The sequence below is a fragment of the Alligator sinensis genome, unplaced genomic scaffold (assembly GCF_000455745.1).
Source record: "Alligator sinensis unplaced genomic scaffold, ASM45574v1 scaffold1094_1, whole genome shotgun sequence".
In the NCBI taxonomy this organism is placed as follows: Eukaryota; Metazoa; Chordata; order Crocodylia; family Alligatoridae; genus Alligator; species Alligator sinensis.
Window position 1 is genome coordinate 204629 of NW_005842562.1, and position 15020 is coordinate 219648.

At 38.7% G+C, this 15020-nt stretch overlaps 1 protein-coding gene across 16 annotated transcripts in view; it reads left to right on the forward strand.

Annotated features, from left to right (window-relative positions):
* The window catches only part of ADD1 (adducin 1), a 125029-nt gene that overhangs the window by 97045 nt on the left and 12964 nt on the right, over positions 1 to 15020 (forward strand). For 6 of the 16 annotated variants that reach the window (XM_025214065.1, XM_014524036.2, XM_025214071.1 and 3 more), the window contains 4 exons: positions 584 to 928; positions 4060 to 4161; positions 8403 to 8492; positions 9320 to 9412. In XM_025214065.1, the coding sequence (XP_025069850.1) occupies positions 584 to 928; positions 4060 to 4161; positions 8403 to 8492; positions 9320 to 9412 (630 nt within the window). Of the gene's footprint in view, positions 1 to 583; positions 929 to 4059; positions 4162 to 8402; positions 8493 to 8589; positions 8608 to 9319; positions 9413 to 15020 lie in introns of all 16 variants that reach the window. The other 10 variants (XM_025214068.1, XM_006032331.3, XM_025214076.1 and 7 more) reach the window with 4 other exon arrangements.

A 15020-nucleotide genomic window follows, 5' to 3' on the forward strand; every position in this document is an offset into this window, starting at 1 on the left:
TCTCTGCGTTTGACAGTGTGCCTGTCCGTCAGTACTGCATAAGGTTTTTTTTTTAAAGGGGCATTGGAAAATCACTTTTCCAAGTGAAGCTCTAGTACAGACTCTTAATAAGTAAATTGTAATAACCCCAATTAGAGTATTTCAGACACAGGATTAACACCCTGCTATTGGGAAAAAAAGCAGTGGACTCTTCAAGCCAAATCTCTGAGATGTGCTGTGAAATGGTAATAACTGATCCAAATATCTTCTGGTTGACCACAAAGGCTTCTATTTAATCTGGTGCTAGGAGATGCTCTGTCCTGTTCAGGATTATTGCTTGATTTAGGGCAAATTCTGCATTTGACATATGTTCAGAATAGTTATTAATTTCAGAACACGGGCCCACCTTTATTTATTGGAGTAGGTAGATAGGACATTTATTTGACTACTGATACAGTGGAGCATCTGAGGAGCAAAGGTAGAATTTGTCCTTCTTTTATTTGCACTATTTCTATAGTTGATGATAATTATTAAAGAAAGTTTAGTGATCATATGACAAAATTTGAGATGATGTGGATTGATTCTCGTGTTCTGTTTTCTTTAGGGTTACAGAACTGGTTACCCCTATCGATGCCCTGCTCTGAGAGAAAAATCTAAAAAATACAGCGATGTTGAGATTCCTGCAAGTGTCACAGGTTACTCCTTTGCTAGTGATGGTGAATCAGGCACTTGCTCCCCTCTCAGACACAGTTTTCAGAAACAGCAGCGAGAGAAGACAAGGTGGCTGAACTCTGGCCGGGGGGATGATGCTTCTGAAGAAGGGCAGAATGGCAGCAGTCCCAAGTCGAAGACTAAGGTGTGGACGAACATTACACACGATCACGTGAAACCCTTGCTGCAGTCTCTCTCGTCCGGTGTCTGCGTGCCAAGCTGTATTACCAACTGCTTGGTCTGTGCCTACCTTACTGTTCATAGTTAGATGATGTAGAGCAACTTGGGGTGGCTGGCACTTGGAGGCTTTGGGAAGAATAGGAATAACTCTTTCCTAAATCTTTTTTTTTTCTTATTTAGCTAATACTAACTATATCTCACTAACTACCTATTTTTGATCTGGCTTTTTTAAAGGTAATTATTAAAAATAATACAAATCGGTAATTCTTTGTTTTTGAAATTGCTTAAGACTTGGAGTATCACCTTTCTCAGTTTTGTTTCATTTTAAGCAATAGAAAACTGATCAATGCATTTTGGTTAAATACATTTTGCATTCAGATGCTTAACGGGCATTTTTGTTGGGGGATTATTAATATTGTATTCATGAAAATGCATTTAATCAAAACAAAAGATAACTAATATTTGTTTAATTTATCAATGAGCAAAGCCATCTTAAAAGAACCAAGTTCTGCCTTCTAATACATACACTGAACCCGATGTGGAAGTCGGTGAGGTTACATGTATTTATTTGGGGGTAGAATTTGGCTCAGAGTATTTTCGTATTTTCTCTTAAGCAGTTTTTCTCACCTTAATTAATAGGTTGCCTCAACTTTTTCTCCATCTTGTTTGCTATGCTTCTGTCTCTCCCAAAGCCTCTAAGTGTTCATGACCAGCTGCCTTCTGCATGTACTGTTGCATGTAAGTAGATGGCCATAAATGAAAAGTTTCCTCCAGTACCAGCTGGGTGTGGCATGACTAAAGTGCAGCTCAGGCCATCAGCAGGCACTAATCGATAGATTCTGCAACTGGTGCTTTTTTTGTTTATCAATGCTGCTTACAGTTACAGTTTGCACTGAAATATATGCTAATTAAAAAGCAAAAGTTCTCAGATGCTTTCAAATGAACATCAGTAGCTGTTAGTGTGTATATGTGTTTCTTATATTTTCTCTAACATATAACAGAGCTTCCATTGAAAATGCAGATAGGAATTTGCACTTGGGCAGGTTTTTGTAATGTTTGATGTAGCACAGCTGAAATACAGACTCTAGACCTGATATGTAGTACGTCTTAGAGTTGTAGTACAGGTGAGTCTCAGAAAGATAATCTTGTTACTATAGCTAATGAGTTAAAGTTTTTTTTCTGTACTTGTCCTTTCTCCCTTACAAAACTCTTTTCCCCTTCTGCATATGGAGTCAACATTTCCTACATTTTTATGGATATTTTCTTGCAGAACTATTAACCGGGGGCGGGGGGCAGGGGGGATATATATGTGATCTTTAAAAAGTGTCTATATAGTGTATCTTCTAAAAAGTCCTGAAGAAACCGCAGAAGAGGTTCTCTGTGTGCATTTATGGTGGTTTTTTGGTTTTTTGTTACTAAAGGAAATAACAAATCAATCCATGTTTGGTGTCATCACCTCTCAGTATTAAACTCAATGTATGATATAGCCCATGGGGGGGGATCTTTTTCAACTACACACACATTTTGAGAGAAACTCTTGATTTTTAACTTTAACTTACCCGCAATATGGTTAAATTCATTAACAACTGAAATAGCTGCAGAAATTTGAAGCCAAATCCCCACTCAGAAATTAATCTAATTTGAATGTTGTTCTGGAGCAGTATAAAATTTGTGCAGTATCTCTGGTTTGCTTATTTATTTTTTTTAATGCTTGTTTTAATTTAAACATAAAAGTTTGTTACACAGAGGTTGTATTTCTATTTTATTGTTTTGACTAAAAGTTATCTTTAATAAAAAGCTGGAATAATTTTTATCTGAGAAGATAATCATCAGTGAGTATTCCACAGCTCCATGTTCATTCCATTTTTTACTTTACAGTTGCAAAACATTTTAAAATTCTGTTGCTTTATAAAGTTTTACGATTTCTGGCTATCTTTGTCTTTTGAAGTTACTCAGAAAAGTGCACAGCATTTGCTCTCTAAAATAGGTCTGTTTTAATGTTCAGTGCATTTTCTATGCAACCACAATTGGAAATTATTAATATTCTGCATTTGAGGAACAGAGAGAGAGAAAAAAAAATGGCTGATCCTTTCAACATACTAGATGCACTGACCATGTAAAACAACCTACTATGAAGAATTCATGAAGCGCTTAAAGTTTGTGTTTGGGATATTTTTGTAACCTTTTGAGCTGTAAGTTATATAAAATATTCGACATCACCAAACTGTGCCTCTAGGCTGCTGTGTTGTACAGCTGTTTATCCATGCAGAACTAATTTTGAAAACAGTACGTTCTTACGCAGTAGTTTGTTTTAATGCAAAACTTTGGTGATGCCCACTCTTGCTTCACAGTACAGAATCATTCACTAAACCTGGTTAGCGACATCACATTGCTTTTCATACTCCTGTCATCTTATGCTTTGAGTTTGCTTTAATGTTTGTTGAGTATCAGAGGATTGAATCAATGATCGCTCTTTTATGCTAGAATTCTGAGTGACCTTTATGAAAACCACAGTAGCTGGATTTTAAAACACTTCTGTTTAGCTTTCATCTGCACTATATTTACATAGATTTTTTTTTCCCTGTGAGTAAAGGGACCCTGTCAACTCACTTTTAAAAAATACCTAATTAAAAAAAAATCTAATAACACAAGTGTTGAAAGAGAGCATATCTCAATTTCTTTTTCTTTACTTGCTTAATTGGAAATGGGTTTTCCCATTGCATTGATAAGTGTCTTTTCACAAGCAAAGACTTTGTAGGAAGAATAGAGAATTTGAGTAAGCACACAAGTGCTGTCAAGTGCACAGGAAAAGGAACTGCTAATTAATGCTTCCAGTTCAGTAATGTCTGGGTGTAACATGGAGCTCTGCTGGATACCAAAGTTTGTGGACAGAAGTGACTTCCAAGTTGACAGTGTCTCTAAGCATTTAGTTTTGTTCTTTTCCTAATTTTGTGGCCCCTAGTTTGAGTAATTTTAATATATCTAATTTTAATAAATGTGTGCAAAGATGCAGTTTAATTTCTGAGCAAAACAGGTTAGGTGCTCTTGTAAATATATAAAATATAATCATTGGTTCAGTTCTCTATCTGTTATGTATAATGCATGATCAGTTGTGATATAAATTTGCTACTTCGAATGTACCTAACCATTACAGCAATTCTGACTATTGAACTATTCTTGACATTACAGTGGACTAAAGAGGATGGACATAGAACTGCCACCTCTGCTGTCCCTAACCTGTTTGTTCCATTGAACACTAACCCAAAAGAAGTCCAAGAAATGAGGAACAAGGTTTGTAATAGCAGTTATATAATTTAATTTGCAATCACTGTTGATTTAAATTGCATACTTGTAAGGAGCTGATATATTTAGCATTTAATGGGGTCGTGTGGCAATCAGAAGAATGGCATCTGCATTGTCCTCACCTTTCAAACTAGAGGCAAAAATCAAGAACATTTAGTGATGAACTAAGTTCTGACAAAGATAGACTTTTGTTACCTAGCTTATCAAGACTTGTTTTGTCTCCTCTTTCAACCCATCAGGACAATTTTTTTTTGTATTTAATCAGATTCAAATATGCCAATTTTTAAAAACCTAGCCACATGCAGTTATATTAACCTCAGACCTGCTCTTCAGCTACAGCATAGGTGGCGAAATTATCTGGCCCTGCACGCCCTATCTGGTCTGATACAGGTGCTGCATGCAGCATGCACCCTGAACCAGCTGGGATTGCTGCTACCAATACATGCTCCATCTAGCTCCAGCCTCACGCTGTGCATGGGGTGCAGTGCTTGGCCAGTGTTTATACCTGGTGCTAAGTAATAAATTTCTATGTGATTTGTGTTTTTTTTTTTGTGGAGGAGGGAGGTGAGGGGAGGAGGAAGTTACTGAAAATGAAGTAGCTGCACACATAATGTTTATTATTCTGCTGCTTATGGTATGGCCGTGATATGGTACAATCACTCCTATGGTAGGAGTTAAACAAAAACTACTTCTAGGCATTGTACCATCACAGAGTAGTGCAGGGGTAGCCAGCCTGTGACATGTGCCACAAGTGGCACAGGCCACCTCTATGCATGGCATGCTGCAGATCAGAGAATGTCTTGCTGTTAATTGATGGCAGTAGTAGAAAATGGCAGCTTATGGAGGTCTTGCTTCTCATGGGTACAACTAGTAAACAGTATTAACATGAAAGAGTTCTTGCGGGTGATTTTTTTTTGGACCAATTGCGTAGTTAGGACCAGGGTAGCTAGGGCAGAAAGCAGAGTAGCAAATTGGGCTGGGGGCATGAGGCAAGAAGCAACAGATTGGAAAGGGAACACAGGACAGGAAGCAAAAGGCAGAGCAGCAGATTGGGCATGGGAAGGGGGTCAGAGTGGCACTCATGGGGGGTGCAGGGCGAACTGATGGCAGACCTGCCAAAAAGGCTGGCCTCCAATAAAGTAGTGGATAGCCCCTGCCTCGAAGAGTTTACAGTTTCAATAGGCAAAACTAAAGGGAAAAGGAGGGATCACTGTCATGTGGTAGCATGATTTATTACTGGAGTGGGAAAGGAGAGTTTTGTTAATTAAATCCTTAAAATGTGATTTTTCTAAAAGATAAGCATAGTGTTTTATTGAAACTCCCAAAATGTCCTCCCGCTTACAAAAATATTTCCAAATCTTTGCCGGTTAAAATTTTCTTGCAGAAAATTAGGTCCGCTGATGTTAATGAAAATTAGGTCTCTAAATGTACATTATAATTGGGCTGCCATGTTCAGAATTTTTTGCTAATTTATTAGGCCAGATATCCATTTTAAAATGGCCCAACAGTTTGTCTTCCAGTCTCAGGACAAAATTGACCTCAAGCCTTGCCAGTGATCTTCTGTCTGGGATGGGTTGGCTGAATAATCATTTTTAGCTTGTAAAAGTATAAAGCATACCAGCCACTTGTTAGCTAGAGTTAACAACATACTAATTAGTGTCTTGCTGTTAATTAATCCCACAGTAGAAAATACCAGTTTGTAAAGATCTTGTTGTCTTGTAGGTAAAATTGTAAACAGTATTGGCATGAAAGAGTAAAGAATTCTTGTGGGTCATATCTCTTATTGGACCCAACTGCCTGGTTGGGATGGATGTAGGCAAGCTTTCAGGTGTCACAGTTACCTTACTCAGAGTTCCCCAAGAATTCTTGCCTCTTGCATATTTCCTGGACTATCACGGCAACAGCATCACCTCAACACTACGACTGACATGAAAACCATTCAGTGCTAACTGTCTGGTTTAAGGTCAGAGACCGAGCAGGCCCATTCATCTTCATAATGATGTAGAATAATTAATTCATTTAACACAGGAAGTGAAATACAACATAATCCAAAAGCATAGATGCTAAAACTGAAATCTCTACTTGTGGAAGGTTCAAGTGGTCAAAAGTTAACGTTTGCTTCTTTGTACTACTCAGGCTGATGGTAAGGTGTTTTTTGTTTAGACATGCCTGTCTTTAAAATGCCTGCTCTAACAATGGTAATTTAACTTGGGTTGAGTCCTTCCTGAGTGGAAAAATATCTCCATAATTACAAAGCCACAGAGTGAAGACTGCTGTTTAACAAATAACCATATACTTGTAGTGTATAAGAATCGAACATTACAATATGAAAAATATTAAAACAAAAAATAAAAAGAAAACTGTTTTCATGAAATTTCCTTATTCCAGCTAAGAGAAATGTAGAGTAAACCAAGATTATAAATAGGATAGAGCAGGGGAGGGCAATTATTTGGCCTGCAGACCACATAGGGAGTTTTGGTGAGCTGTTGTGGGCTGGGTCAGCACCCCTTCATCCCCGTACAACAGCTCACCAAAACTCCTTAAGCGGCCCCATCCTGTCCACCTGGCTGCATGCCCTGCCTGCGCAGGTTCCAGCCAGTCCCCAAGGAGACCCCTGGATCATGGGGTGGTGACAATATGGGGCTGAGGCCTAGGGCAGAGCCTCGATCTGCTCCCTGCATGCCCCTGCCTACAGAACCAGCACCCATCACAGGGGCATACAGGTGGCAGATCATGGCTCTGCTCCCTGCTTGGCTGGGATGGGGCCACAGATGGGTGGATGGGTGAGGAGCAGCATCTGGGAGGTGGCTGGGGCTGGGATCACGGGACCCTGGCCCCGCGCTGTCACTGCCCCGCGATCCCAGTCCTGGTATAGAGGAAGCAAGTTTTTACATTTTTCAGTGTTTAATCTCAGGTATTGATAGTAACCTAGGTAAAGTTGTTTTTTATTTCAATATATATTTAAGTCAAATGTCCATTTAACATATGAGTTAAAGAATGGCAGTCTCTAAATGCATCCTCCTCTGCAGCTTTACAAATGAAATAATTTATTGAGTCAGTTGTTATAACTTCATTGTGTTCACAAGACATGCAAGTTCAGGAATTATTTTGTTTCCATCCTCACATTCTGTCAGAAAAGAACTTGGAAGCAGTAAAGGAATAACAGAGAAAGCCGGTGGATACACAAGTATACACTGTGCTGTTTGGTGATTTTTACTTTTATAAATATCCTCTTATACATATACAAATATCAGGTTATACACTTTCAAAGAGGCGACAGTCTATGTGCCCTGGTGAAAATATAGGCCTCATTGTCAAGTTTGCAATGGGAAGGTAAGGTGTTGAACAGTATTTTTTTTAAACTTTTGTTGGTTTAGATTTCTGTTCTGCGGGGAGTGGCTATGGCATATGGCTAGGGGCAACAAGACTGAACATGGTCACAGTTAAATAAGGTTCAGTATGGTAGAAGAATGACCTGGAGTGAAATGTTGAATGAAAATGCTTTTTCCCCACAAATTGGCTTTCTCTCCTACCTGATTTTCTACTTTTTATCCCATGCTAGAAATAAACAGTGAAGGAGAGCTTGTGCTGTGGTACTTGGATGCTAAGCTGATTGGCATATAAAAAACCTCACCTAGATCAGTAGGAATCCAGGAGTAGTTCTTCACCTGGTGTTTATTGTTACAGCTTCATTGACATCCACAGAGCTGTGGTTAAGATTCATAGACTGTAAGGGGCTGGAAAGGACCTTGCAAGATCATCGGGTCCAGACCCCCTGCACTAGGCAGGAAAGACAGCTGGGGTCAGGTGACCCCATCAAAGTGACTGTCCAGTCTCCTCTTGAAGATTTCCAGGGTAGGTGATTGGCTGATTGCACCACCTCTGGAGGGAGCCCCTGGTGATGTACTCTAGATCAGCGGTTCCCAAACTCTGACAGATTGCGCACCACCAATTTAAAACAATACTATCTTAAGTACCACCAGCAAATGTTTCACTTCAACCTTAAGTACCACCAGCAATTTTTTGTCATATAAAGTAATTCTAATAAGTCTGTTCACGCGTACTACTGACAGGTTGTCTGCGTACCACTGGTGGTACCCATACCGCAGATTGGGAGCCGCTGCTCTAGATGAAGTTCTGTCCCTGATCGACTATTTTCTCCAGCTGAATTGACACTATGAATTTCTCTCTATAGTTTGCATGTATTTATTCTGCTGTTTTCTTCACAGATCCGGGAGCAAAACCTACAAGATATTAAAACTGCTGGCCCTCAGTCACAGGTTCTTTCTGGGGTAGTTGTGGACAGGAGCCTTGTGCAGGTGAGAGCACAGAGTGCCTACAACATAATTAAAGTTAATGTTCAGTATCATCTATTTTCACCTAATATGTCACTATAAAATATTCTTTAATTGACAGAGAGTAACTATTTATAAGGTAAGTGTTAGAGGTAATGCCATTGTTGTTGCGAGAGTGCTCAGGGTCAGAAATGTAGAGGCTTATTTGTGTAGCTCAAGCATGTCTGAGATGCTGTTGGGTTCATTGCTGAATGTAATGCATGAAATCTGAAAAGGCTTTATGTGGGTGAGAATCCTAATCTGCTCAGAACTAGTCGGGCTTTGTGACAACTTGGGCTTTTTCATGTATATGTACCTTAAAATTTTAATAGATGAGAAATAGCAGGTTCACCTTTCATAATAATGGTTATTGAATGTAATCTTATACTTCACAACTGACTATTTGAATAACAATTAGGCATAAAAGGAAATTATTCTTGGTGTGCATCAACAGTAAAACTGTTACGGTATAAGTAGTATGTTGGAATACATTGAATAAAGACGTTATCTTTCCATTATTGTTTAAAGTCGCATAGTTATGCAATCCAGAACACACCCCAGTGACTTAAGTTATCTGCTTTAATTGGTACTAGTTAAGTATTTTCTGATGTACTTTATGAAGTATGACTAGTCAAATCACAATCATAGCGTTATTCAGTCTGGGTGTGATGTTGTGTGCATGTCAGTTCATTGTCATTGCTGTTTTACCAGTTATTGTTTTCTGCATGTTTTTAGCTAGCATCATAATGCTCTTGGTTGATGTTTTAAAGCCCGGGCTTGGTTTGCTCTGTTTACTCAATTTACTGTTGCAGGATGCTCCCCTCTCAGACTGTACGGAAACTATTGAAGGGCTCGATCTCACAGAGCAGGCCTTTAGTCCCGCTAAATCTCTCTCTGTTAGAAAGGTACTTACTGCCCTGTCATACTGCTCTAAATAATGTTGTTCACCCTTCACTTTTACCTCTTCCTTACCCTGATTTGTTCCCTTTTTTAGGTAATGATTTGGCAATTAAAAAAGTGACTAGATGGATCTACAAATTATGTATGTGTGATTATATAAGCCATTAAATTACCCTTTTAAAGTGCCTTTTATATTTTTTATTAGTTTCTTTTGTATATCTTCAAGCTGGTGGATAACATGAAATAGTGTTTGAAGATAAGCTGCTGACCAAGAATTCTGCATGTGGTGTTTTGTGTGTGCATGATGTTGTCTGTGTTTGATAATCCTAATTTGAGATCCATTTTGAGCTTGCCCAGTCTCCGCCTGAGTACATCAGTGTAATTCCAAAGATATCCACAGGTTCAAGATTTTTCAAGTTTACAAAAAAAACCCCAAAAACCCAACCCCTCTTCCCCCCCTCCCCATGATTAATGGTCCTACATTGTGAGGTGCTATGTGCCTCTGTCAGTCTTCCTGTAGGGAAGCTGAGATACAGGAGATGCTCAACAGTGCAAATAACTGGGCCTCAATTATACTAATTTTCAGTTAATGAATAAATAGACAATATCTGTGGCTTGTTATAAAATACAGTTGAGGTACAAGATAAATCTAAAATGTGTTCTGTATTTTCTTGGAAGGCTGAGTAAAATTGGAGCAGTTCCCATAGTGGAAATTTTTCAGTCTATCCTTTGCTCTCCTTCCTTATCATATGTTGACAGGGTCTGTAGCATCAGTTTACCATGGTATTTCAGTGGGTAAACATGTGTTCTCTTCTCTCTTTTCAGCCCCTAACTTATCAAATTTCCAAATCCATTGTAAGCCAAATAGAAAGTGCCTTTTCCCATGAGAATATTTATCCTCTTAAGGATTGAGAATAATTTGAAATATATGGTTGTTGCTAAACTTGTGATTTTTTTTAAACATTCCATCTGTGATCAGCCAGTCTGCATTGTAGATGCAGCATGTACTGTAATGCTGTGCATTTGGTAAACACGTTTTTAGGCCCAGGCTCATATTGTTGCCAAAAGATACCCGTACTCTGTGGGGTAATAACTTTACCACATCTAAGGCTAGAGAACAAAAACCCAAAGCAGACACTTCAAAGCAGAGTCTATCCTTCACTTTGCCAACTTCTCTGCTTAATCAATTAAGCAGAAAACAAAAGAAGAAATATCTGTTTGTTGTCACAGCATGCAGTACTGTTTTTCCCAGCAAAATAAAAGGCATTTTTCCAACTCTTGTTAATAATGTCATTACAAGATTATTTGCATACAAGTATTAAGATAAAAACCTGAAAAACTGGAAAATAACAATAGTATGACCTTACCAGTGTGTAATATCAGAAATAAAAGCCCAAATGATGTACTCTTTTTTTCTGTTTGGTGTCATGAAAATACCATAAGAGCAAAATATTGTAAAATACGATATTTTACCAGACAGAGCAGAATAAGTAGCTACCTTATTTCATTATCTTTATATAAAACAAGGATTCAGAATGGGTTCTGAATACTTTGTGAAGAATTACTATAGTAATAAGAGGGCTTTGACATTGAAGAGATTTGCTTGGTAAGATTATGCCAAAAAAAATCACACGCACATTCTTTAATCCCTTTCATCTAAGATTTTCAGAAGCAAATAAATAGCTACAGAAAATATAATTCACAACCTGTTTCATAAGTTAAATTCTGTGGGACTTTTTCATTGTTTGGTGTATGGTCTTCAGCTGTCAAGTATTTTTAGGGTTTTGCAGTCAAACATTTCAAGTTCTAGTATAAATTGCTGTCTGTCATATCTCAGTAGAGCTTTAAAAACGTTTACTAAATGTTTAGATATACATGAATATTAGGAGAGAGAACTCCCATATTGCATGTCATGTTTTGAGTCCTGTCTGCTCATGGCTACATTAATAAACACATCATTTTGTCTTGTCATGTGCTTTGACAATATTCTGAGAAATTCTGGTCATGTCACAATACATGCTTCTTGGCTAGGGACAGACATTACACACAAACCAGTTTAAGTGATCAGAAACGGGTTTAAACCTGTAACAGAACATAACTTCAGTGCACATAAACCAGTTTGAGAATGGCTGAAACTGGTTTGAGATAAACCTGGTTGAGTGTAGTATCAGACTTAACTGATTTGGCTCAAACCAATTTTTGCAATGTCTGTCCCAAACCCCTTGTTAGTTTAAATTAAATCAGACTCCCCCAGCATTCCAGCATGCTCTCTGGGCTGGGTGGGGCTCTCTTCTCTACAGCAGGGCCGACCCCTCCTCTCTGTTCCCTGGCTGCAGCTTCCACAGAGACTTGCAGGCACAGCAGCATCTGCCTGCTCTCCCTCCCCTCCCTTCCCCACTCTCTGCTAAGCAGGCATTCCCCCATCCCTCACAGACACCTCTCAGCATTAGCTAGCAGACCACATGCTGCCTACCTCTGGCGGGGCAAAGGCAGAATCAACAGATAGCTGGTCATGTCCCTCTGTTGTTTTCTTAATGGGCTGATAAACACTGAGTTAGGGGTGATAAACATTCCCTGCTGGGCTGGTCAGGAGTGGGGCATCCTCCCTAATCAGAGCATCCTGCCGGGGCCGGGCCACACCTCACCTTAGCTCAGCTCTGTGGAAAGGAAGGGAGGGCTGCTCTAGTGCCCCCCCAGCTTCTGGTCTGAGCCACTGCAGGCATGTGCCTGCATGTCTGGGATGTCTGTCTGGTTACAAAACTGATTTAGCTTAGCTAACTTAGACTAACCTGAAACGATTGAATCAATTCAGGCTCAGGCTTTTTGAATGTCTGTCCCTAGCCGTTATGCATCACATAATTACAATCTTGTTACATACTTTATTATCTAATTGTTTTTCTGCGGCAGTCCTGGCCAACCAGAGTATTAGGATTTTATTGTCACTGCTATTCTGTAATATAATAAAATTTGCAAGAGCTAGGTTACTTCCTGGTGAAGCAGAGTTATTCGTATCTTTTCCTAAAAATTATTATACAGCTTTGCTTCTGCTGAATAGGTTCTTTGTACTGCCCCAGAGGTGGCTGTATTTTAGTAGTGATCTCTGACCTCAAAGACATCTTAAGGATTTGTCCTTTTAAGATAAAGGGTTTGATATAAATGTAGGATGCTAATATCAATTAACTTCAATAAGCCAGTTATCATCCTGCATATGCTATTTGGTAAAGAAAAGAAAGTACATATTAGATGCTAATACTATCCATGTTTACCCCAAAAGTGAGATGAGTTTCCTGCCCATTTTTATTCCCTATTGGTATTTATGAAAGCAAAATATGATAGTTTGCAAAATGGGTAAACTTTTCCAGAATTTCTACAGAGAGAAGATCCAGTGTCATATCATTATCTAGAGTTGGACAATGAGTCTTTTTTTGATCACCCTCCTAAGAAAAAAATGCCCCTTCAAACTTTTCAGGGTTTAAAATAAATTGTATTAACAGGTATTATTTTACCCATCACTTTTCTTTATACAAGTGTTGGAGAAATCACTCTCACTATACAAATATACATGCACAGGCTTCAGGTCCTAACAGCTGTTGTATAAAATAACTTCACTATAGCACTGGCTGCTTCTGTGTCTTCATACATTATCCTCTTATCCTTAAGAGCCACTCTCATTACAGATGAAGGCACAACAAATTTACAGGCTTCTGCTGCACAATCTTATATTTTGTTCAAGTGACATTTTTCTATGTTAAGGAAAATAAAACTAAGACTTCTTTCATAGGGAATCAAATATGCAGTTAATAGGAGATCCCCACCTTTCTAAATCACGAGGAACTTAATGTGCTGTGAGTTAATGTGTCTAGAATGAAGCAGTTAATAGCGTCTCCACAGTAACTGCAAGTCATTTGAAGTTGTGGTACAGCTACTACTATAAAATTGGAAAGCCTGCTTCTACTCTGTATTCAAGATGAAGCTTCAAGCTTTCAGGTTTTGCTGACCCCAGGAAAGTTGATTTAAAAAAAAAAATTCCTGACCTAGCCTTAACCTTTGCTTTTGATATTCCAAGTCTTCCACCAGTCGAGTTGTTTATTATCAATACCTTCTACCTGGCTTTCATTATGGTAGTAATACTTCAGATCTCATATGCTTTCTGGACATACTTTGCTGAATTTCTTTTTTTGGAGAAGGAAGGCCCAATACCTTTTGATTAAAAAGAAGCACTTTTTTTCTGTGTCCTAGTGCACTTCTAGTTGGGCCAACCAGATTTTTCATGCAGTGGAAGATGCTGGAGCTGTGGGTCTTCATGATTTTGTTTCTCTATCTTGAGTTCAAGTTCCTTTATGCTTTATGGTAAAGAACCAACTCTTTTACTTGGGGATATTCTGATAGGCCTGACAGTAACAAGGGCAAATCCAAGCCATCATGTAAGGTCATATGGAATTTCTCTTCCAGTTTAATCTCCTAGTGGTAAGAGATGCCTCTGTGATGATCCCAGTCTGTCTCTGCCTCGAAGAACAAGGACATCCAGAAGTCCATATGGCATCATTAAGACATATAAGCTACAAGATGAAAAAGTACCTGTCAGACTCCTCTAGTCTATCACATATTTTGTCCCTCTCTTCCCCATTACATGCTAGTTCCCTAGTATGTATTTTTAACAATGTTTTAGCGCTAAAGTTTTGAGACCTAAGGCTTCCTCGACTGTCATTGAGAGACTGCTTTGTGCCCTAATCCAGCGATTGTTTCTTGGTCAGCCTAATCATCTAATTTTATCCCATCAGTGTTAGTTATGTTTCCCCTTTTCTGACTTAAAGGAAAGGATTTTTTTCAATTGTACATCCATTAGACAATTCACATTCCAAGATGTTCTATATTATTATTTGCACTGGTCGTTTTTGAACTGCCACCAGATTTTCCTTTTTTAGGTACTGTCAAAAAAAGTATACTGGATACAGTTTCAGGAGAGCACAAGTATCCCCTTCCTCTCCTGTGTCTTAATCTCTTTTTTATGTAGTACGCAATGAGTGCATTTTATGCTTAATCTCTGTCTGTTATTGCCTGAGGTCTCTTTCAGCAGTACTGCTCCCTGGGGGCAGATATTCAGCTGGAGCATAAATTGTCCTAACTGTTGAAATCAAGGTATTTCCTGTCAGTGTGAATATCTGTGAGAGAGATTATTTTCCCACAGAAACATGAACTTGCATTTTTCTATGTTCGATTACTCTCTTGATTTCCTGCTCATATTTGTAGACCATTTGTGTAATTTCCCTGTCCTCAATGTTGTGCTTCCTAGATGAGTGTCATGAACTTGATGTGCCTTCTTACTGTCCTCTTCCCAGAAACAAATAAAGATGGTCTTTTAAATAAAACAAAGCATAATCGTAGCCCATTAGTCACCCCACTCCAGGCTGGATGCCATGCAGTTTGTCACTACTGTTTGCCTACAGTTTTTCAGTCAGTTTTCAATTCACATGATAGGAATTTTTCAAGTAAGATTTGAAGAGTCTTTCAAATGCTTCATTGAAAACAACATGCTTTGTATTGAGCACGTTCTCTTTGTCTGGTTATTCTGTAATCCTGTAAAATTATGCCTTTTTGGCATGATTGCTGCTT